At 29.6% G+C, this 24,412-nt stretch overlaps 4 protein-coding genes across 4 annotated transcripts; 3 read left to right on the forward strand and 1 right to left on the reverse strand.

The window, feature by feature from the left end:
• Positions 1–12,463: 12,463 nt before the first annotated feature.
• LOC105633447 (tryptophan decarboxylase TDC2) lies at positions 12,464–17,452 on the reverse strand. Its single transcript, XM_089719550.1, has 2 exons — positions 16,504–17,452; positions 12,464–13,756 (listed from the first exon to the last, which is right to left on the reverse strand). The coding sequence occupies exons 1-2, from the start codon at positions 16,955–16,957 to the stop codon at positions 12,714–12,716; spliced, it is 1,497 nt and encodes a 498-aa protein (XP_089575676.1). The 5' UTR covers positions 16,958–17,452; the 3' UTR covers positions 12,464–12,713.
• On the forward strand, positions 13,751–16,179 carry LOC149497564 (uncharacterized). Its single transcript, XM_089719552.1, has 2 exons — positions 13,751–13,885; positions 15,430–16,179. The coding sequence occupies exons 1-2, from the start codon at positions 13,874–13,876 to the stop codon at positions 16,150–16,152; spliced, it is 735 nt and encodes a 244-aa protein (XP_089575678.1). The 5' UTR covers positions 13,751–13,873; the 3' UTR covers positions 16,153–16,179.
• A 4,733-nt stretch (positions 17,453–22,185) lies between the features above and the next one.
• On the forward strand, positions 22,186–23,218 carry LOC149497565 (senescence-specific cysteine protease SAG39-like). The gene is made up of 2 exons (XM_089719553.1): positions 22,186–22,943; positions 23,087–23,218. Exons 1-2 carry the CDS (start codon positions 22,509–22,511, stop codon positions 23,153–23,155), a joined length of 504 nt encoding a protein of 167 aa, XP_089575679.1. The 5' UTR covers positions 22,186–22,508; the 3' UTR covers positions 23,156–23,218.
• An 8-nt stretch (positions 23,219–23,226) lies between these two features.
• Positions 23,227–23,884, forward strand: LOC149497566 (senescence-specific cysteine protease SAG39-like). The gene has a single exon (XM_089719551.1). The coding sequence runs from the start codon at positions 23,227–23,229 to the stop codon at positions 23,677–23,679; it is 453 nt and encodes a 150-aa protein (XP_089575677.1). The 3' UTR covers positions 23,680–23,884.
• Positions 23,885–24,412: the final 528 nt, after the last annotated feature.

The following is a 24,412-nucleotide window of genomic DNA, read 5'->3' on the forward strand; positions in this document are numbered from 1 at the left end:
TGGGATCAGGTTGTGGGTTATTGGTGAATGGAGGGTCGTCGGTGGCGGGTTCAGTTTCAACGGCACAATTGGGTAGTACAAAGGTAGTAACATCAGTTGGGTCGGGTTGGTGAAATGGAAAAATATTTTCCATAAAAACAACGTCTCTGGAAACAATAATTGTCTTGGTGGTTAAACAGTAGAGTTTATAGGCTTTTTGATGTTGAGCATAACCCAACAAGGCACAAGGAAAAGCTCGAGGATCAAACTTCTGTTTATGGGGTACTGTGTTGGTAGCATAGCAAAGGCATCCAATGGTACGAAAATAACTATAATTTGCCTGTTTCCCATGCAGTTGCTTGAATGGAGTTTTCCAATCCAGATTTTCAGATGGCAATCTATTGGCGATATGAGTGGCAGCCAACAGTAATTCAGACCAGAAAGGAGATTGAAACTTGGATTGAAAAAGCAATGTGCGAGCAATGTTTAAAAGTGTCTGATGCTTTCGTTCAACAACTCCATTCTGCTGAGGGGTATAAACACAAGTCCTCTGGTGTAAAGTACCATGTTCCTGTAAAAAAGAACTACATGCAGTATTCACAAACTCTGTTCCATTATCAGTGCGAATAATCTTTACCCGTTTGTCATAATGAGTGATCACATAATTAAAAAAGGATCTCAAGGCAAGCAACACCTAGTCTTTGGTTTTCAACATATAAGTCCAACAAAACCGGCTATAATCATCAATGATGGTTAACAAATAAACAGCGTCGGTAATTGATTTCAACTTGTATGGCCCCCATAAATCAGCATGAATCAAATCAAACACATGCTCAAAAGAAATAGCACTGGTAGGAAAAGATAATCTCGTTTGCTTAGCAACAGGACAAGTAGAACACATCAATTCAGTATAATCACAATGAGCAATTCCATCCACATGTTTCAAGCATTTAAAAGATACGTGTCCTAATCTGGCATGCCAAAGTAAAGCCAAGTGTTTATCGTGCTCAAAACAACGAGCAACAGAATTACAATTTATTTGTCTAGAAAAAGAATCTTTCATCAAATAGTAAAGGTCTCTGATCACAGTTCCTGTTGCCAAAACTTCACTAGTCGGTAAATCCTGGAATAAACAATATTCAGGGAATGAGTGAACTGATAAGCCACAAGTTCTTGTGAGAAGACTGACAGATAACAGATTGCAACTGAAGGATGGAACATACAAAACGTTATACCAATGTGAGTAACCAAGCGTGTGGAATTGTTAGGTAGTCGGATGGTGGTGGGTGGATTGAGTTTAATAACATGATCATAAAAATTGAGATGGGGTGTAATATGATCAGTTGCGCCAGTGTCTATTATCCAATTATCCTTGCAATTAAAATTAATGCTTGTAAAAATAGAATTAAGTAAAGTACCTGTAAAATTCACGGTTCAGATATCCCCTTCAACGTGTGCACTGCTGCTGCCTTTGGCGGCGAGAAATTTCTGAAACTCCTGTTGTAAATAATCAGACACTCCTGTTGTCAGAGGATCCACACTTGTTTGCTGCGGTACTGTCAAATTCGGAGATGCATCAGTTGGAGCAACTCGAATAACGTTATTGGCACTGTAATATTTGCGAACATCCACCCCCTTTTTCCGTTGTAAATCGATGAACCAATTTGGATATCCATGAATAAGAAAGCAGCCATCAAGAGTATGCCTAGTAGTCTTGCATTTAGAATAATACTGCTTCTTTCGTTCCTCTTTTCTGGCGAAAGAGGTACTTTTGCCATACCCAGCCCCGACACTGCCACGATTTCCCGTAGAAGTCCTTTGTGCAAGCATAACAGCTACGGTTTCGGTGGAAGCAGTACTATCAGTTTGCACCTCTTGTTGTTTTTCAACACTCACGATCATAGAGAAAGCCTTGTTTATGGAAGGTAAGGGATCTTGGAGCAGAATATTATTTTTCACGTTGTCGTACTCATCACCCAATCCCATCAAAAACTGCATCAACCGCTGATTGTTATCGTAATCGGCAATCGCAGTACCGGAATCACAACAAACATGTAATGGAGCTAGGCAACTTAATTCATCCCACCTGTGTTTCAGTTTGGTGTAATAATCTGTGATAGAGTTATTACCTTGTTTGTAACCAGCAATTTCTCGTTCAATTTGATAAATCATCAGCCCATTACTCTCCCCATAACGCTGCTTCAGCTCGTCCCAAAGAGCCTTTGCATTTTTACAGAATACAAATGCATTTGAGATGTCTTTGGATATGGCGTTCAGTAACCAGGAAATGACCATACTGTCAGCGGTCAACCATTTGTCATAATCATCAGATTCCGGCGATGGTGGTTTGATTTTGCCATTGATAAATCCAAGTTTCTTCTTAGCCCGAAGAGCGATTTGAACAGATTGACTCCAGGAGAGGTAATTTTGCCCCGTCAGAGGCGTGTTAACAAGGCTGAATCCAGGGGCTTCAGAGTGGTTCACATGATACGGATCATCCACATTAGTTTTGGTGTTAATTGCAGCGATAATCTTCGCTAAATCATCAGGAGACATCATCGTAGTGAGCTTGTTGGCTCTGATACCATGAAAAGGATTAAAGAAGCCAATAGAAACAATGCATAATTACGAAATAGGAGTGGAAAAATAGACTCCTTTTCTTCTACGATATCAAAGTTAGGTTACATATATATACAGAAGAGCAATAATAGTGAACCTATTTTAAAGGGATTTGATTTTCAGATTCCTATTCTGTAGGGAATTTGTTTACAAGTTGGTACAAGATACATATCCTTAACAAACTTGCATTTGGTTCGAGTCAAATTTTATAATATTCATGATAGACAAAAAAAATTATATTTAATTAGAAAAGAATTAACATATAAATAAGAGATCAACAGGTAAAATAGTAGATATGGGCTTGATATTAGGAGATAATGCAAAATTACTAATGTAACTAACTCTATCTTATCCCTGTATATGAAGCCCAAACCTCTCCAGGAAAAGGGTTAATGATCATTCAATATACATTTGCAGTTATTATTTATCATTGTGAGTATAGCATTTTGAGACTATCAATTCATATTCAATCCGACAACAAATAATAATATCCATAGAGTATTTGCCTCATATTAGACTGGATCAGGTCGGGTTGGGATCAGGTCATATTGAGTTAATATATGGAAAATCACTAAAAAAAGTCTATTTTGTATTATAAAAAAAGAAAAAAATTAATTGGATCAAGTTTAGATGGGCTTCGATCGAATTATAGATATTCGTACCTGCTGCATTTATAAATGAAGTATTATCTAATGGATTCTGATTGAATCAGATCGAAATAAGTATCCTAGATTGAACCTTAGCGGGATTTTAGTACTTAACTCACTTATATTTGCTATTGTTTTGAAAATCGGATTGGACCGGCTAATTTGATCAGTTTAATCAGAACCAGATGTGGCTTCGGGTTGGATAATAAAATCAGTGACTTCAAGAACCGGTTAAAACAGATGAATTGAACTAGTAATAGTACGATATGATTCAAATTCTGGATTTTTTTAAAATATAGGCCTCTTAAAATTGAACTATTGATTTTTTAATTTTTGGGCTTCTTTATTTGTAAACCCGAAGTCTTAATTTATTAATAAAAGCAATTAAATTGACCAACTTCAGAGTCGATTGTGAAAAATAATTTTATATTTTATGGCGAGCAATTAATTTTTTTGTTTAGTATTAAATTTAGTCATGTTTTATTCTTTTTGTTTAAATTATTTACTAATCTTTTTTATTCTTTTTATAAATGCCAAATTTAAAATTATTTTTTATTTTGATATCAATGTTTTTTTAACATATATTTGCAATTCTATTTAATAAATATATTTAAAAATATTATATATAAAAATTCAATTAAAACCTTATTTAATCCAGTTGAACCCTCTGGTTCAGTGAGCCCCTAAGTTCATCAATTCATTGACCGGTCCGGTTTTCAAAAAATTAATATTTATTTTTTTATGAGAAATGAATTTTCAATATTTAACACATTATTTTTTATAATAATAATGAAACTATAGCATATCGTTATCAGAATTTTACTTATCAAATAAATTGCTGTATTTAAAATAAATATAACATTTTTATGCTTCTTAAATATGGTGTGTTTTAAAAATTTATTTTATAATTTCATTTGTGAATTCATTAATTTGATGAATTTTGATTTAAATATAATAAAATTCAAATTTTAAATCTTAAATAAACTTTTTAGGTCACTAAATTATTAAGTCCAACATTTGCTTCATTTATTGCAATGTTATTAGAACTGAACTGGTAATATATATATATATATATATTAATTTTTATTATCAATTATAATATTATGAATAATTTATATTATTAAAAATATAAGAGTATTGACGAAATAGTAAAATAAAAAAATTAATAATTACATAACTTTTTAAAAAATTACAATTGCCAAAAAAAACAACTGAGATATATTATCAAAGTTGATATATTATCCTAGAAAAGCAAAATATATAATAAAAATGATTATTAACAATGTTATTGAGACCGATCCTTGTAAACATTATTTGTAGCCTCTGGCATCATCTTTGTTCTTGTTCTTTTGCTTCCTCCAATTAGTACCCTAAACTCTAGAATCTATAATTTTGCTACATATAAATCTACATTTGCACCTTTTTTTTTTCTTTTGTGCAGTTTCTAATTGGAGATTTCGACTCTAATTTTGATAATTGGATGTTGATTGTATTTGTGAACTTTAGAAATTGAGACTACATATTCACTTTATTTCATCTAATTTTTGGGGATTTTCCTAATTCTGCTATAAGAATATTGAAAATTTAGGGTTTTTCTTATGTAAATTGATATTTCTCATGTTTGTTTATTGCTTATAAAGTAAATGTAAAAATACTTTCTTTTCCATTTTTAGGGGAATAAAAATTGGGATATTCTTACTGGATGCAATCTTTTGAATTGTGTTCGATCCAATAAAAATATATCTGATTATAAAGATAAATGAGTGATTAAGAAAAGTTTTTTTTTTTTTTTTTTTTTTTTTTTTGCATAGAGAGTGTTCACCGATGGAGTAAGGGGGATTGGGGCGACCGTCCCCTAAATATAAAATTTCTTAATGAACCTTTATTTCCAATGATCTCGTTAGCTTAGTGGTGTACTCTTATTGTTCAATTTTGAGGTCATTAGGACCAAATCGTGCTAGCTGAAGATTTTTGTTTTTTAGTTTAGTTATTTGCATAGTTGTTTTAATTAGTTCTTATATAAAAAAAAAAAGTTTTAGTTAATTTTTATATAGATTCAATTAATTTAAATATATGTATAAATAAGCACGTAAAGTTCCACAATTTTAATAAATTATTTTTTTGTTTCTATTGAATGATTATATTATTAATTTTTATTTTAGATTATTTAATTTTATATTTTTTTAATTTTAATTTTGAATTTGATTCCATTTTATGAATATATAAAATTCACATAAATATTAAAATATACATTAGTGTTATAAAAATTTTTATTTCAATTGTTTATTATTTGCTATTTAATTAAAATTTAATAAATTGAAAAAACATTAGAATTCTAAATTCATTGAATAAACACATATGATATTTAAATCATTCAAAAAGATGAATTTTAATATTATAATTCATGATTCTATTTTAACAGTTTTTTTTTTTTAAAAAAATGAAATTGAATTGATTAAATTTTAAAATCACAATAACATATTTAAAATTTTAAACACTAATATTTATTTTCATTGTAATTTCTAATGTGTAAATTTTTAGGAAACTATTTCTTTTCTATTGAAAATTTATGGTTCCGTCACTGACTGTGTTAGCCTTGTTGGAAAATTTTACTTTTTCTAGTATTCGCTATACATGAAAATGTATTTTCATTTTGAACTTAAGTGTATTTATTGGAAAAAAAAAAAAAAAAGAAAGTTACATTATCTTTTCGCCTTATGAGTTTGTTTTGTATGATGTGATTTGCAGCCCCTAGACTTACTATTGATACTAGTAATTGTTATCAACTTAAGGTTGATAATAAATAATATTGACATTGTAATCGTTCTTCTCACATATTATTTATTTTTTATAAATTACTTCATTTATTTGACCTATTTGTATCGCTTATATTTGCACAAAATAATTAAATAAATAATAAGTTATTGAGATAAAGATGAATAGTTGTATTCTTTTTCATTCAATTTAATTATGTATTTTTATAATTGCTAACTTATATTAATTAAACAAATTTATTATCACCATCTATCTCACTATTCCTTTCAAAATGCCCTTTAAAATTTAAAGCAAAGGTTCTCTGCAATGCTTAAATGATTATTTTTAGTTTTGAATTTTTGCATAATATTGATTAATATTTTGAATGTATTGAAAAATTAAGAATAATTTCTTATTTTATTTGTTAGCCAACTAAAATAGGAGGTAATTTATCATTATTGAATTTAACCATGTTTTTTTTATCCATCCCAATACTACAATTATCATTGGTACTTTTTATTCTTCATAATAGAACTAGATGAAGGTTTACGCATTGCGACAGTTGCATAAAAAAAGAAAATAAATAATAATAATTAGAACAAATGGTATAATTTTGATAATTATTATATATCAATAATAATTGTTATCACATAAATAAATAATCATATTATCATGAAAACAAATATTATAATTTTTCTGACTTTATATAAATATTAGATATAGATAGATAGTTTAAAACTCCACGGAATATCTTCCAGAGTTGTCCTTATTGCGACCAACAACCTTCTATATATGGGATAATAGCTGTGTAAAAATATCAATCAAGCAATCCAATCTTACCACCACCAGTTACAATAGCAAAACTCTGCATAATTAAGAAATTAGTATTATGTCTCTCATTAATGCAGTCAAATTTGAAAAAATTGGTAGAAACGATAATAAAGGAAAGAAAATATCTAAGTGAAATAAGGAAATGCAATATTCAAAAGAAGCACTTGAACTCTCTCTTACATTAATTATAACTTGCATGCAAATTATGACAGATCATAACTTGTAATTTAATTACTATCATGATAATTTGTAAAACCAAAATCAATTTGTATATAATCTAATGATATAAAAGAGAGTGTATTCATGCCAAAATGGGAGATAATCTCCGAAGAGGAAAATAAGACATGACTATCATATATCACAACCGATTGACTATTAGCATATTTGAAGTACGGAAGAGATTTATAGATTGGCGAATAGATGGTAATAAGACACGACGATGAGCTTCTGATTAAAATTTGAAACTCATTGAAATAATCCTTTTGTTTTGATATTTATCTATATATATTTCTTAAATGGTCCAATCAAAGAAAGGAAAAATAAAGAAAAAATTAAATAAAATTAAAAAATTCCTAAAAAAGGAAAAATGAAATGCTAGAGCAGCTTCCTAATGATATTTTTTGCTTCAGGATTATATATATATATATATATATAAAATATATATGCCAATTAAAAAATATATTTATTATAAAAAAATATTTAACTTCTTTTGAAATATCTTTTATTAATAATTATGATATATGGTTTTTAGTTTGATTTATAACCCATCAGATTAAAAATTATATTAGAAATAATTAAAAGTAATCACTTTTATTTTGCTATAGTAAATTAAAGAAATAACGAAAAAATTTGATAACAGAATAGGGTAATAATGAACTTTTATTGTTTAAATATAATTATTTTTACTAAACTCTCGTCAATTGATTACTAGTTCAAATTAAATATTGCCAAGAAATCAAATTAAATTCTTATATTCTTATCATATTTAAAATATATTATATTTAATGTACATTATAATTTTTATTTTATCGAATTGAATTCTTATATTCTTACTATATCTAATATATTATAGAATTTCTTATTTTATCAAATTAAATTCTTATATTCTTACCATTTTTAATATATACATTATTTAGTATATAATATAATATCTTATTTTATGTAATATAATTTAAATTTAAATAGAAAATTAACATAACCATTCAAAATTACCATTATTTTTCAACTAATAAAATTAAAATTCCCAGTGATATTTTATCAATCCATAAATTAGTAGGGACGTTTTTGGGATCTCAATGTTCTACTTTTACTTTGATTGGCTAAAAAATAAAAATAAAAAATTATTATTTTTAAGAAATCTTTAATTTGATTGAATATATTGTTTCCTATTTAAATCCAAAATCATATTCTATTAAAAATAAATTTTAGAAAAAATATTTAAGAAATTTAAAATTTTTTTGAATGTGGTAATATTATAATAAATATTATTAAGAGTATATATTCGTTTTCATAATTTCAATTTGTGAGATGGTACAATAAAATTGTTTATGATGGTACAATTTAAAACGTCTCTCCAACTTATAAATAGAAACAACCTGTCCGTACGCTCTTTATTAAATTAGATTCTTTATTAAAGGGTCAACAATTAGATTCTTTATTAAATCACTTTACTAAATGTCAAAATATTGAAATTTATTGCTGCCTATATATTGAGATTTTGTTCTCAGATCTAGTTTTGATTTATTGTTATCACCATTATGGTGATTTTGTCATTAGCGTCTTTTATTATTTGGATAGTTATGCAGAAAGAAGTGCAGATCTTATCTCCAATAGAATGAATAAATTTGAAAATAATCAGATCGGACTTATAGAAAGACATGGAGTAAACAGTAACCATGAATAGCTACTAAGTAAAGCAAGCGATCGCCTATGGTACAAATATTATGCTCTGTCAACTCGATTAGAACTTCAAATCAAAATTGTGTTTTTTTCTTTATTCTTTGTATAAGTAGTTTATTATTAGACTTCTTATACAAAAATATATAAATATATTGATCTGTATCCCATATCTGTATATAATTTCTAACTAATAAAATTTCTAATTTAATTTTTCTCAATAAAAAAATCACTTTACAAAAACAATTTAAACATTGATAATGGTATCCATAGTCAATAAAAATACAATAGGATAATATATATATATATATATATATATATATATATATATATATATATATATATATATATATATATGTGTGTGTGTGTGTGTGTGTGTGACATCCCAGGTTTGGGGCACAACACCTTAGGCGAATCCCACATTGGCTACGCATAAGGTGGAAGTGATGTACATAAAGGGTGACAGCCTTGAACTAGTGTGACGCGTTTTGGGCTATCAGACGTGGTTTCGCTGGCCCAGGAACAAAACCGTGCGGGCCGGGTTAGGCCAAAAGCGGACAATATCACACTAAGGCTGGGTTGTTACAATATATATAGTCAATATTTGATGAATCGAATTCCCAATTTATGACAAAAAAAATAAAATAATTTTAAATATATTTAAGGTCTAATTAGATCATCAAAAAAATAAAATAAAATAACTTCATTAACACCATAGAATTATTTATAAAAAGTACAAAAGGTTACCTTTTAAACTTGAACAAATTAAAATACTCCAATCTGAAAAAATAGGTAGAGAAATAGAATGAGAATAAACAGGCAATTACCAGAGTTATTCTTATTGATCCCATGTGTACGTGCATATATATATATATATATGCACATGGGTGGTAGCCTAATTAGGAGAACAAGGCTTATACACTAAATAGGAATAAACTTGTATGCTAATTAGGAATAAAGGTTATTATCGTTTTTTTCATTCACATCGACAGAAAATAGAAAACTTTTTGGATGGAAAGACTTTAATATCTGACGGTAGTATATGACGGTAGCATAATCTGGGTCCTTCAAAATAATTTCTCAAATGTTGAGGGACCTAAGTGTTAATTTCACTATTATTTAGAAACCCAAAAATATTTAACGCTTAATTTTATTGGTGGTTAAAATGTAAATCCTTTCATTCTTATTTGAATACATATAATATATATAATACTATAGTATTTTTTTCCCAAAAAAGTAAAGTGCTACTATGTCTCACATCCTAAATTTATATCTTCCTATCTATGGACGCCAAAGGCAAAAATACTCTACGATTGGGGCTAAGATTTCAAAGTATTTAGAATAAGATTTAATTTGCCTGAACTTGGGCATATTAGTAATTTCTGACCAATTAATTAACAAATTGTATTAACCTCCGAGCATGTTTCAATAATATTATTAATTGTTCTATAACTAATTACCAAATAACTGAACATTTTATAAATAAAATTTGTTTTGCCAAGTTAAATACGGCTATTCTCATTTGATAGTTTCTAAACTTCTAATCATTAAGAAACTTCTCATTACGCCTTTACTACTTCATTCTTGCTTCGGATATAAACCTCATTTATTTATGCATTTGTTAAAAATTCTATACTAGCCACCAAGAACCAATCTCGTCAAGGCTTCACCCCTTAGAAATCCTAAATTCTAACTTAAACTCGTAGCCTAGCATGTATAATATCTATATCTTACTTACTTGTGTAAGCCTTAGATTATAACTCCCCCTAACATTATTTTTTAAAATTCTTAAGTTCACGTACATAATTATTAGCTAAGAATTCTTATTTCAACATCAAATCTTCTAATTATAATTAATATTCTTGAAATATATTTAGCAATATTCAAATTTTTAATTTGCATCTTACAATATGCCACTAACTAATTCCTAGCAAGAATTATGTCTAATTAATTGTTTATTCGAATTCAATTTAATCAACTATAAATTTTAAATTTGAAATTTATACTAAAATTGGGAAAATAGGTGTTAGGGCGTACTGACCGAATTTCGGATGACGATTCCAAAATCCACACGAGGAGAGGAAGATTCTATCTCTTGGTGCCTTGCCGGAGGCTCGCCGGTTGGTCGCTAGACCACAGCCGTCGCCGCCGTGTACTGTGGCCAAAAATCGCAATTTTTTACTTTTCGAATTACTGAATTATCTTAGAATCAATGATCAATCAAGAGAAATCATATTAAGAATTGCCTTTGACCGAATCTTTTTCACATTGATCTAAACCTATCATTTTTATTGCACTCTTTATTTATTTTAATTGTTTTGCAGTTAATTTATTCTCTTTTGATAACCACATCCTTTCTTTTATTTTTATTGTTGATTTTCTTATCTTCAAATGTTAGAATTAGTCTCTAGGGTTCGACCATTCTCACCCTATCTATAAATTATTTAAATTAGAAAGAGTAGAAATTATTTTTAGTGGCTTTGACAACCGTTATAATGTGAAAATTGAGGCTTCTCAACTAAGTATATAGAGGAAATTGATACAAAATTAATTGTTTTGGCAATTTTAAATATTTGGCCCAAGTCCTATGAGCATATTTTTCTCTTTTTATTTAGAATTAGTTAAATGCTCTTAGCTTTTTCAGTAGACATACACGAAGTGCTGTGAGTTGAGGAGTAATTCGAGAAATAATTATTCAATTGAATGATATTTTTAATTATAAATTTATCCTCATTCACAATTCGGATTCTCACGCTATCACGTTACAAATTTATTAATAAATTTATTAATTGAAAAAAAAAATATGATCAAAGTTCGGGTTAAGATAAATTCATATCGAGTTAATATATCGTAAAATCTCTAAAACATGTCTACTTTATATATAAAAAAGAAAAAAAATTAATTGGATCAAGTTCAGATGAGTTGTCCGATAGTAGATATTTCTATCCATTTCATTTATAAATGAAGTTTTATCTAATAAATTTGGATCGAGCTGAATCGAAATAAGCATCCTAGATTGAACCCTGACATCACTTATATTTACTATTTTTTTCATGAGAAATGTATTTTCAATATTTAACACATCATTTTTTATAACAATAATGAAACTATAGCATATCATTTTTTATAACAATAATGAAACTATAGCATACGCTATTAAAAATTTTACTTATAAAATAAATTTCTATATTTAAATTAAATATAAAATTTTAATTCTTATTAAATTTGATTTAAATGTAATAAAATTTAAAATTTAAAATCTTAATTAAACTTTTTAATTTTGCGAGACTGAATTATTAAGTCGAAAATTTATTTAACCAGACCGACATTTAAACCGACATTATGATTGGGTCAAAATTGAACCAGATTGGACTGATTCAACCAAATTTTCTATTTTTTTTAATATTCACGTTCTTAATATATATATATATATTCTTTTAAGTGCAACAAAAATTATTTTTACATAGTTAACTTATATAATATATCATTCTCATTAAATATTTATCTTGTATAACAATATAATATATATAAATACAAAATAAATATATATAAGTTTTTTTCCTAGAGCTGTTATTAATAAAATAAAAATTTGCTGATAAAAAAAATACAAAAATTTTAACTAATAATTATTAAACTTACAATAATTCAACACTCATAAATCTAATTACATTGTTCAATAAAAATAGCTCAAATTTAAGTTCCTCAAACACACAAATTAATTTCTTCAAACACACAAATAATACCAAACACAGTATATATATATATTTTAAAAGAAACCCACTTTTTCTGATTTATATCAACGGTTCAACTCGGTTCTTTCAAAAACCCAGTTTTTTTTTTTTTGGAAACCAAACTAGCTTTATAATTGAATAGAATAGCCAGCCGATTTCTAATTTAACCGGTCTAGTCAGCTGATCCAGTCCGATTCTAAACATACTGATTTATTGCAAACTAAAGAATCAGTACATCGGAGGTAGATAAATTTTCTTATGCACTCTTGAACAACACATCAGCTCCGTCCTTTATCAACATCCACGCGGCAACCACGTGCCGTTCCTCAGTAAGTGTAGCCCCCACTGCAAATCTCAATACGTACTCTCCTCCTACTTTTGTATGCGTCATATAAATTCGACCTGTCGAGTTCACCCACTCTAGAAGCTTCCGGTTCAGAATCTCGGAGTTACCCAATCCGTCCAACTTGTTTGGCCATACCAACCGGAAGCACACAAGCGCAAATCTTCTCGGCACCACAATTTCGAACCGCGAGTCGGATCTTACAAACCCTTCAAACACTTTAGCCATCTGGATGTCGGATCTAATGTGACTTTGGAGATTAGAGATGCCGTAGCTACGCAGTATCATCCATAAACGGAGCGACTTGAATCTCCGACCTGTACCCACTTGCCAGTCTTTAAAATCGACGACCGAGTTCGACTCGCTTTCCTTGTTCTTCAAGTACTCAGGGTTTGTGCTCAATGCCTTTATCAATAGGCTCGGGTTTTTCACCCACAAGCAACAGCAATCCATATAACTCAGGAGCCACTTGTGTGGACTAAGACTCAGTGAGTCAACTCGTTCTACCCCATTTAAGTAATCCCTGAACTCCGGGCATATGCATGCGCTGCCACCATAAGCAGCATCTACATGCATCCACAAGCCGTAATCATTTGCCACCTCAGCAAGAGGCTCAATGGGATCAATGGCTGTAGTTGAAGTTGTCCCCACAGTAACACAAAGGTAAAGTGGGACCAAACCAGACAACATGTCAGCTTCTATCGCAGTGCGGAGAGTGACAGGAGATAGAGAAAATCCAGTATCCAGTGAGGTGGGTAATAATCTTATGTTGGAGGGATGTATCCCAACTAATTTGCATGCCTTTTGAAACGTTGAATGAGTTTGATCAGAGCCGTAAACCACGAGATTGGACAAATGGTTGGCCTCCGTTTTGGAGAGAACTATGTCTCTTGCTGCACAAAGTGTTACAAGAATTGCTTCACTACTTGTATTTTGAATCACGCCTCCACCGGAACCTGCAAAGGATATACATGCATTTATCGTTTCCGTTTTGTTCTACCAGGAACGAGTTCTGCTGGGACAAACTTAAAATCTTTGCTTGGAAAAGTTAGAAAAGAATAGGTGAAAGCGAAATGTTCGTTCAGGTACGTTTTTACCCATATTAGTACATATACATTGTACTGTGACAAACTCAAAATGTTTGTCCTGGTACGTTTTTACTTCTTTTGTGCCGGTTTTGATTTATCCACTCACCAAAAGATGTTTTTGTTGCTTTTACAATGTAAGATTTTTCATGGTTGTAACTTTTAAGCAACATATGGAAAAAACTGCATTATTTCAGTGTGACCCTCATAGATTTCCTTGGAAAAATCCTTTCGATACATACTTCAAAAAAAAAAAAAAAAAAAAAAAAAAACACCTTTCGATGTGCATATATATATATATATATATATATATTTATCTAGACCTGATTTATGGCTCCACTCATAAACCAAACAAATGAAATTCAGAATTTTTAAAAAAGTATTCCGATTTTTTTTTTTTCAAATATATGGTCGGAAATAATTTCATTTCAATAAAAATATTAAATTTCATTAGTTTGTTTCGTGTCTCTGAGATATAGATAGAATGTAAATAAGTTTTTTCCATATATATATATATATATATATATATATATATATATATATATTAAAAAATAAATGTTTAGGAAAATCGTTTTCCCTTGTTTTCCGAATTCTATGATGTCAAACTCATAGTCAACGCTAGAATAAGACTTGCCTAAGTGTAATAGGACTAATTACACACTAGGCTTATCTGTGGAAGGTTTCATTGAAGTCTTAGTAGTTCCACCCATACACTAAACCATTTAAAAATAAATTTTTACTTAAACAAGAGCATTCATTACCATTGACCGGGGCAAAATATAAATAAGATAGGTAGTAATAATATTTTTCAAAAATTATTTCTGATTATCTTGGTATATAAATGTTCACATACAACACATACATGTAAGTCTTATCTTTTTTAAATATTAAATTAAATTAATTTTATTTTGTTAGTGAATAGTCACAAATACATTTAATATATTTAAAAAATTCCATTTTTAATTTAGGGATATTTTATTTATAACCTTTCTCAAGTGACTTAACTGCAATAACTTTCCACCATTATTGTAACAGTCTGATTTTCTTTTAGTGTCAGTAATAGTGATTAACCGGTCTGTGAATATTACCATCGGTCCGGGACTTGATATTATTTTAGTCCGAAAAAATTACTATACCTATTTAATATTTTATTTACTATTTTTGGAGCATGTTTGCATGATTTAGGCGGGTAGAAAATATTTCATGAATATTATTGGAGAGTTTATGTCTTAAATGCATAATATTTCTAGTATGGTATATTAAGAACTAAATGAGGAATTATTTTAGTGGAGTTCATTTCATTAATTGGTGGAGTTAAATAAGAAGTAGAAGAGAATTATTTGAGGAACATTTAGAGCCATTGGATGAGATTACTTAGAACTTGATCTTAGCCACACATTTGGCATGAAATTAGGAAGTCAAATTTGACTTTGGCACCTTAAAGTAACATCACAACACTTTTCTTTCTTCTCTTCTCCTTCTCCACGCCATTTCCATCTTCTTCCTCTTGCTTTCATTTTCTTCATTTTCTTACCTCCATTCAGATGGCTCCCTTCGAAGCACTATATGGCAGGATATGTAGGACTCCACTATGTTGGTCAGAGTTGAGTGAGGGCAAGATTATAGGTCCAGATTTGATTCGAGACATAGAGGATAAGGTCAGAATTATCAAAGATAGATTGAAAGCAGCTTCAGATCGTCAAAAGTCCTATGCCGACTTGAAGAGGAGGGATATAGAGTATGCATTGGGAGATAAGGTTTTCCTTAAGGTATCTCCGTGGAAAAAGATATTGAGATTTGGAAGAAAGGGTAAGCTTAGTCCTAGGTTCATTGGTCCATATGAGATCATTGAGCATGTGGGTCCATTAGCCTATAGACTAGCTTTACCACCAGACCTGGATAGGATACATAATGTTTTCCACATGTCTATGTTGAGGAGGTATCGGTCCGACCCATCACATGTGATACCAGTGGAATCTGTGACTATAGAGCCAGATTTAACTTATGAGGAAGAACCAGTGAGGATACTTGCTAGGGAAATCAAGGAACTAAGGAATAAGAGAAATCCTTTGGTAAAGGTCCTTTGGAGAAACCATAAGACCGAGGAAACAACATGGGAAAGTGAAGATATTGATAGACACTTAGAAGTGCTTGTGGTATGTTGTGTTGAATTGGAGTTTTGGGGTTTTGGAGAAAATTGGAAGTGTGTATATTTTCTTTATGTGACAAGTTCATTTTTAGGGAAAACCCTTGCGAAATTTTCGTAGGAATTTCCTTCAATATTTTTTGTTTAATTTTTAGACAATGTTACTTACTTGCCTCCTTATGAAAATCTAACCACTTCTAATTTGTGATCTTAGTTACACACCAAACTAATTATATGGGCACCAAATAATTATAAACAGTATTTTGGTTTAAATAACAACACGTATTAACATTTCATTAGGAAAAAGACAAAATAATAAAAATTTTTAAATAAATGTTTTTTTTCAATTGATTTAATGTATAGAACTATCCATATATACATTCAGTATAAGCAAGAAATTTCCGATGAATAGCTAGCTATCACATGCATTATTTAAACATAAAAAGAAGTGCCGGAAAAATAAAAAAGATACCTGAGAACATGAAGCTTTTTGGTAGGTTAAGCATATGTCCAAGCCAATCCATAACAATCATTTCTAGCTCAGTGGAAGCCGGCGAAGCAAGCCAGTTGAATCCAACAGAGTTAAAGCAAGTGCACAGCATTTCTCCAAGAAAAGCTGCACTGCTTACTGTAGCAGGAAAGAATGCGAAGAAATTTGGACTAAGCCAATGAGTCATTCCAGGGACTATGAGCTTTTCAACATCACTGAGAATGGTATCGAAGGACTCGGGACGATAAGGTGCAGTTTCAGGCAAGCGAGTATGGAGGTAGCCAGGGCGGACTTGGGTAAGTACTGGGTAGGTTTCGATATTTTGATAGTAATCTGCAATGAAATCTACCATTTGATGGGCTTGTTTGCGAAATTCTTGAGGGTCTAGGGGCTTGAATTGGCTGGGTTCGGTTAAATTAGAGTCTAGACTACCCATTTGTGATCGAGTTAGGTGGGAGTGCAGAGAGCAGCCAGCTGCTGCAGATGCGTTGTAGAGTAATGTTGGTGCTTAGGTGGTGCCTTTTATAGAAGTGACATGTGTGACAAACAGCTGAATAGGGATTCGCCAACTAGTCTGACAAAGAAAAAAAAAAAAAAGAAAGGGAAAATATTATTTAGTCCACCTAATTAATCGCCTCACCGCTCAATTTTGATAAACCCTCCTCCAGTTTTGCTTCCTCGTGTTAAAAATAGGATTTCTCGCAGGCAAAAAGACTAAAATGCCCTCTTTAATAAGTAAAGGCCAAAATATTTAAAAAAGCCAAATCATATTTCTTGCCTCCTTCCATCTCTCGTCACTCTTTCCATCCCTCTTGTTGTCTGTCTCTCTCGTATTATATATACATCCCATTTGAAAATTCCAGTAAATCAATAAATGACCAGAATAATTCAAGAGCCAAAACAAGACTCAAAGCAAATCAAGATAGGAGATTGATGTTAAACAACTGATAATTGACTGAATTTTCATGCTAATTAATATTTAATAAATAGTATAAAGAATTAAAAGGTTTTACGTTTAGGTTTTCATATTGATAATTGTATTAAGATCTCATTGTTTATAGGTAATTCTCAATTGTAGTTTACAAAAATTTATTTATTTTTATCAAATATAAACATCAATTGTAACAAGACTACGTATGTCGTAGTATAAAAATGTATAAATTATTGATTTTTTCTTTCTTTGAAATGTATGAATGATTTTTTCTATCCATTGACATTGACAGGTCTTACAAATCATAATAATATTATCATATTTTTTTATACCATGTGCTAAACAACACGACAATAGTCCAATCTATCTACTAAGAAATTAGGTTTGCAATAAACGTAAGTAACCTTGCAAGACCAACAGCTAGAGAGCGAAGGCCGAAGAACAGCACTAGAAATTAGATAGAACAGGTGAGTTTGGATCTTTTATGCAAAATTAGTTAGTTTAGTAGCAGTTTAATTAGCGTTTTATCAAAAGTTAAAGAGAATAAGGTTTTATAGTCTACATTAATATTTTGACTTAGTTAAACGCTAAATGCTACATCAAAAGTTGTTTTTGAATGGAGTTTTTGATTTTTATAAGAGTAAGAGTACAAATTTGATCTCCAAGAAAAACAGTTATCAGAATTTATAACTCTTGATTATATATATTTATATATTGGATAAATAAGAAATTGTGCGGGTGCTATGTTTAGATTTTAATCCTCTAATCACGTAGGGAACACGCATACCATATTTTAGTCCTCCGAATAGTGTCGTCTATATCACTATAAAAGAAGGCGTTGAATATGTCAAATAGCTATTATCACGTTATCAATGTGAACATAAGACATACCTAGTTGAGGTACATTTGGTTGCTATGTCTATGTCTGTATGTATAAATTTGATTTTGTCTTCTTTTTATTGAAAAATTAATTTATAGTATATAAGTAGAAAAAGAAAGCTGCAACGTTATAATATCAGTTTGGAGTTTCTGAAATTTTGTTTGTACAATATCAACAAATTGTTTAATTTGTCTTTAACAATTGCCACATGACTGTTGATTGTTAATTCATTTGTTTAGTAGATAATACCATTATTAATATTTAGCAATGAATCGGTACATTTAGTCTAATTTTATTATTTTATCAATTTCCAATTGAAAAGTGTATTTTAAATACTCAAATGCAGAATACGGAGGACATGTAAAATTAATGAATGAGTATTTTATCTCATTATCTGTAATGTACACTGATACATAAAAATGAAAATGGTGCGATATTTTAAGATATCTACTCTGTTCTGATTTGTTTAAAGAAGATATGACTATAGATTTTAATTTGGATATCTTATATCCATTACCTTCTATAATTAATGATGAAATGAATGACATTTTAGAGAGAAATTTAATTTAACTAACTTTTTTAGTCTAAAAATTTTTTTTGTTTTCTCTAAATAAAGAGAACAAAAGGAGTAATAAAACTCATTACGAAGAGTAAACAAGTGTATACGAAAACAAAATAAGAACAATTTACCACGCTGTGATACGAAAACAACAACAAGAAAAAAACAAGAAGAATCATGCATTCGATGGTGCAGATTAAATCAACCTTTATAAACTAGCATCCCTATTGTTGTTTCTAGAATCCACTTATGTCATAACAGAAGTTTGATTTTAATTAAATAAGTAGATGCGGAGATAAGAGGGAACAATTTTAAAGGGGAATAAATGGGCTAAGTTTGGATTTCTTTTTCTATATAAAATTTTAATTTTTCCATTTTGAACAAATAAACGTAAATATGCAAGGCTGCAAATAGACTTATATCGTACGTTGTAAAGCATCATACCCATATGAACTAATTTTATAACCTTTGACTTATTATTTTTCTATTCAATTTCGATCTCAATTCCTTTATCCTCCAATTTATAATGCCCCTAATCTCACAACATGAATTGTATGATTTAAATTCAGATTATTCGCATATAATAATTTCTTGATTTATATTTTTTTTACTTTTTCATTTTAATTTTTTAGGAATTATATATTTAAATTACTTTGAAATTTAATTTTTTAATGAGTAAATTTGACAAGTGTGATAAACTACAACTTAATTATTTGAAAAACACAGTATTTCAATAGCTCACGGAATTGCGGTGGACGACCAACTTAAAAAATATTAGAGCTAAGGACAATTTTATTGTCTAAAATGTTGTGGGGTCCCCCCGACATGTGGGACCCACACATTTGAAAAAAAAAAAAGAAAACAAAGGGAAAACATTTTTTTTTTCTTTGATAAAGAAAAATTAAACAAGGCTGCGCCAAGAATTGAAAATGTATGCTTGCGCGTTAATCGGTGGACGCGTTGATTACACATCCTCTTCTCTTATAAATAGGAGAAGTGTGACTCAACCAAATGTGTACAAACAAAAGAAGAAGTCTACACAGTTAAGAGTAGAAAATTTTAGGAAATGGTTCCTAAAATTGAGAAAGAGAGAAAATAGTGAAGATTATAATTTTCTGGGGTGTTTTTTGGGAAACACTTAGAGTGCCACTATTTTTGTAATCTCTTTTGTACCTACTATTTTATAGTAGAAGAATTATTCAGAGTTTATCCCATAGACGTAGCCTATAACAGTTGAAGGGTGAACCACATAAATCTCGGTGCCTCTATTTTTATTCTGGCATTTACGGTAATTATTTAATTTTTACCGTGATTATTATTTTTAGTGGAATCGATCGTTAATATCCAATACGTGATTATTGGAATTAAATGCGGTAATAGTAATTTAAATCTTTATTGGCGCTATTAACTTTTATCGTCGGTAATTTTATTTTACTTCTACCACCGGCATTTTTCCGCGGGCCCATCAGTTATAATCCCAACATAAAAATCAAATATGCTCTAATTTTTTTTATGAAACAAAAATAAATTTAGCTTTTAATATTGAATAATAATATAATAAAAACTGCCAAGTCAGGTAGCATGGCTTCCGGCCGAGTGAGGCATTCCATCTTTTATGTAATAATCATTACTCATATAAATTTAAATATAATAAAAATATTTTATTTTAATTAATAAAAATTATTTTTACATTTCCAACTTTTTAAAAAATTGAAACCTATCATTTTCAAAAAAAAAAAAAAAAAAAGAAAAAAAATTGAAACCTATCTTTTCAAATATCCACAATTTTCTTTTGGACTTTTCTTGACACTGGAAAATTAAGAGAAATCTCACTCATTAAACCACTTTTTGAGTATTCTAGTATTATAGAAAAAGGGCAATGCAATTTATTTCCTCTCATCCAAGCAAAATTTGTAGTACTCCCTTCGGGTTATTGACTTTATTTTTATTTTTATTTCTTTCCTCTATCTAATGTGTGAACCAAATCCACTTTCAAGAAAAGACACAATAAGTTTCTTTACAAAACAAGACAAATAGTAGATAACAATGGAAGGCAAAAGCTCAGAATGAATGAAAGAGTCAAAAATGGAAGCTCATTTTGAAGACTGTATTATCTTGGAAAAATCCGCCATTTTCACTTTCATGGAAGGTGGTTTGGTTACAGCTTAGGATAATAAATCTGTATTCCTTTTCATGAAAATTACAAGACATTTTCATTTAATTTCACATTTGCACCTTTCTATCTTTAGAGAATACTATTAGTATTTGAGAGAGATATATTTTAGAAGAGGAATAATTATCCTTAACTTATATAGAAAAAATTAAAAATGTGTGGACCAATTTGAGTAGAGTAGGTTTATTAATCATTAAATAATTAAAAATGAGGGCGGCTATTCATGAATAAATTGCGGTCGAGATTTTGGTCAGAACTGTCAATTCCTTTTGATTTTGTTATGCATGCCATGCTTTTCTTTTCTCTCTCTCTCTCTCTCTCCCCGTTTCTTTTTCTCATTTATGGATTTAGAATGGTAGTATTGAAATAAATTCCTCCAAACACAGCAATTTTAAATATTACGTTCTAAGTTTGTGAAGGATATAAGAGGAAAGAAAATTAAGAAAGAAAACAATACAACTGATGGTACTCTTGATAAGATAATTTACTTTCTGTTTTTATACAGATTAAAAAAAGAAAAATTACTATAGTACGTGATTTTATTATCATAACTTTTTATTATGAATATCTCAACATGAATAATTATTATATTGAAATAATAAGAATTATATTGATAATATAATTTGGAAAATATAAATTACAATTAATGAGAGTAAAAGACATTGATGATTTTTCAAAATTTAAGGGGAAAAAAAAAGTAGAAGAATAAGATTACAAAAAAACATATTAGCGAAGTAAAACTGATTTAAAAAACTAATGAATTAATCATTCTAAAATAAATAATAAATTAATGAGAATTATTAAAAATAAGATAAAATTTAATAAGGACATAACGATCAATTTAAACATTTAAATATCAAGAGTAAAAATTCTTTTATATATTTTTTCTTATTTTCCTTTAATATTTTAAAGGCAGGGACAAGAAACCGAACCTTTGGTTATCCATATCATACATAATAAATATAAAAGTAATGTTATGAGAATTTAAAATGTTTGCCATGAGAATAATTGTGTGAAAAGAAAAAAAATACGAATCAAAAACTCTTTTGAGTTATGAGAGCTCTGATACATAATAAATATAAAAGTGAAGAATGAATATTGTCTCTATTATTCCCGGTAAACAAGCGTTTAAATACAAAGAGAATAAACTGAATTCCTTAGCAGTAGGAATCAGTAACAAACTAATCCTATCATAACAACTCAATCTCAACATAATCAAAAACAAATAATACAAAGTCAAAGACATGGGAAGCAGTACAGATATACTGCTAATAATACACAACTTACCGGATTAACTTAATATACGACTGCAATTTCAGACATATATCTTATAAGAAAGCCAATGTACATGTTCTATAAATACATTATAGCTCTGTAAGGACTAGCATGCCAAACATACACATATATACTCTCCAGTCTTTATTACCTCCTTCCATAAAGCAGAATGGCTTCAGTTCTTGAAAACAAACTAATATTTGTGACAGTGTTGGTGTTGGGTCTTTTTGCATCTCAAGCCTTTACACGTTCTCTACAAGATGAAACCATGAAGGAGAGGCATGAAATGTGGATGGCTAAATATGGACGTGTTTATAAAGACAAGGCAGAGAAGGAGACACGCTTTAATATATTCAAGAATAATGTGCAGTTTATTGAATCTTTCAATAGGGCTCCTAATAAGCCTTACAAGCTAGATATCAATGGATTTGGAGACTTAACTAATGAAGAATTTAAGGCCTCTGGAAATGGATACAAGAGAACTTCTCTTCCTAAGGCATCTGAGACGCTGTCGTTTAAGTATGAAAATGTCACTGCTGTCCCAACTTCCATGGACTGGAGGAACAAAGGAGCTATTACTCCTATCAAGGACAAGGCCAATGTGGTAAAATTTAACTATTGTTTATTTGCTTCTTCTTCTTTCACTACGCACTAGCTGTAATAAAATTAATCTAATATTTTTATTTCTTTTTCTGGTTTACTAAGTTATTTAATCTTGTACTACCCATGAATTACACATAAATGTAGGATGTTGCTGGGCATTTTCTGCTGTGGCTGCCGTGGAAGGAATTACAAAGCTCTCAACAGGAAAACTGATATCTCTTTCAGAACAAGAACTAGTTGATTGTGATACAAGTGGAGAAGATCAAGGCTGCGAAGGAGGTTTTATGGATGATGCATTTGGATTCATAAAAAAGAATGGAGGACTAACAACTGAAGCCAATTACCCTTACCAAGGAACTGATGATACTTGCAATACAAAAAAGGCAGCTGATAAAGCAGCGAAGCTTACTGGCTACGAAGATGTGGCTGCTAACAGCGAACAGGCCTTATTGAAGGCAGTAGCTAACCAACCAGTCTCTGTAACCATTGATGCAAGTGGCTCTGCGTTCCAGTTCTACTCAGGTGGAGTATTTACAGGAGATTGTGGAACGGAACTAGACCATGGAGTTTCTGCAGTTGGGTATGGAACAAGTGACGATGGTACTAAGTACTGGTTAGTGAAGAACTCATGGGGAACTTCTTGGGGTGAAAATGGATACATTAGAATGGAAAGAGATATCGATGCTAAAGAAGGTCTTTGTGGAATTGCCATGGAACCTTCTTACCCAACTGCATAATTAAAGTAAGTGGCAGAAGAGAAAAATAATATATAGGTCATTCTTGAAAATATAATCAAACACATTGTCCAAAAATTTAAGCATTTAGTATGCCACTATTTTATTCTGTGAAACTCTTGTACTGCTAGCTGTATGTATGTAAGTAAACTGTAATTTCTTGGAGAGTACTACTGAAATATGATTTTCAAATAAAAGGATAAGCAAATATAAAGAAAATGCATTAGACAAATTAAATTACTATTACATATAATTGAATAAAGGACCTAAAATTACGGCATTATCCAATCTCATTATTATCCTCTTAGCACTCATAGGGAAAATTTGTAACTAGTAGTAAAAGAAAATTAATATATTGGTAAAACTATAGTGAAGAATAAAAAATTTTTCTATCAATAAAGAAGTTTTCTTAACCATTGGATTTAGATGACTTTTATATGAACCATCGGATTTAATTATAATAAGAATACGGATTTGTAAATTAGGTCAATAATATATTAATAACTACGTGAAAGCTCGCGTATTGCACATATTGCTTCGTTATTATATATATATATATATATATATATATATATATATATATATATATATATTAATAATATTATACATTAAGAAATGAATTATAGATACTTTGCAGGAAAAGTTAAAAATTAACCTAAAAAACTTTAAATTTAATTTAGCAATAAAATTTTTTTAAAAATAAATTATTTATATACATGTATTCTGTTAATAGATT

This window comes from Jatropha curcas, chromosome 3, assembly GCF_041381405.1.
Source record: "Jatropha curcas cultivar XTBG-Jc1 chromosome 3, XTBG_Jcur_1.0, whole genome shotgun sequence".
Lineage (NCBI taxonomy): Eukaryota > Viridiplantae > Streptophyta > Magnoliopsida > Malpighiales > Euphorbiaceae > Jatropha > Jatropha curcas.

Excerpts from the sequence above, each read along its gene's own strand:
- LOC105633447 (XM_089719550.1), bottom strand. The coding sequence starts at position 16,957 with ATGGGTAGTCTAGACTCTAATTTAACCGAACCCAGCCAATTCAAGCCC. Across the intron at positions 13,757-16,503 it reads AAAAAGCTTCATGTTCTCAG|GTTCCGGTGGAGGCGTGATT; the intron begins GTATCTTTTTTA and ends TATCCTTTGCAG.
- LOC149497566 (XM_089719551.1), top strand. The coding sequence starts at position 23,227 with ATGGATGATGCATTTGGATTCATAAAAAAGAATGGAGGACTAACAACT.
- LOC149497565 (XM_089719553.1), top strand. The coding sequence starts at position 22,509 with ATGGCTTCAGTTCTTGAAAACAAACTAATATTTGTGACAGTGTTGGTG. Across the intron at positions 22,944-23,086 it reads TCAAGGACAAGGCCAATGTG|GATGTTGCTGGGCATTTTCT; the intron begins GTAAAATTTAAC and ends ACATAAATGTAG.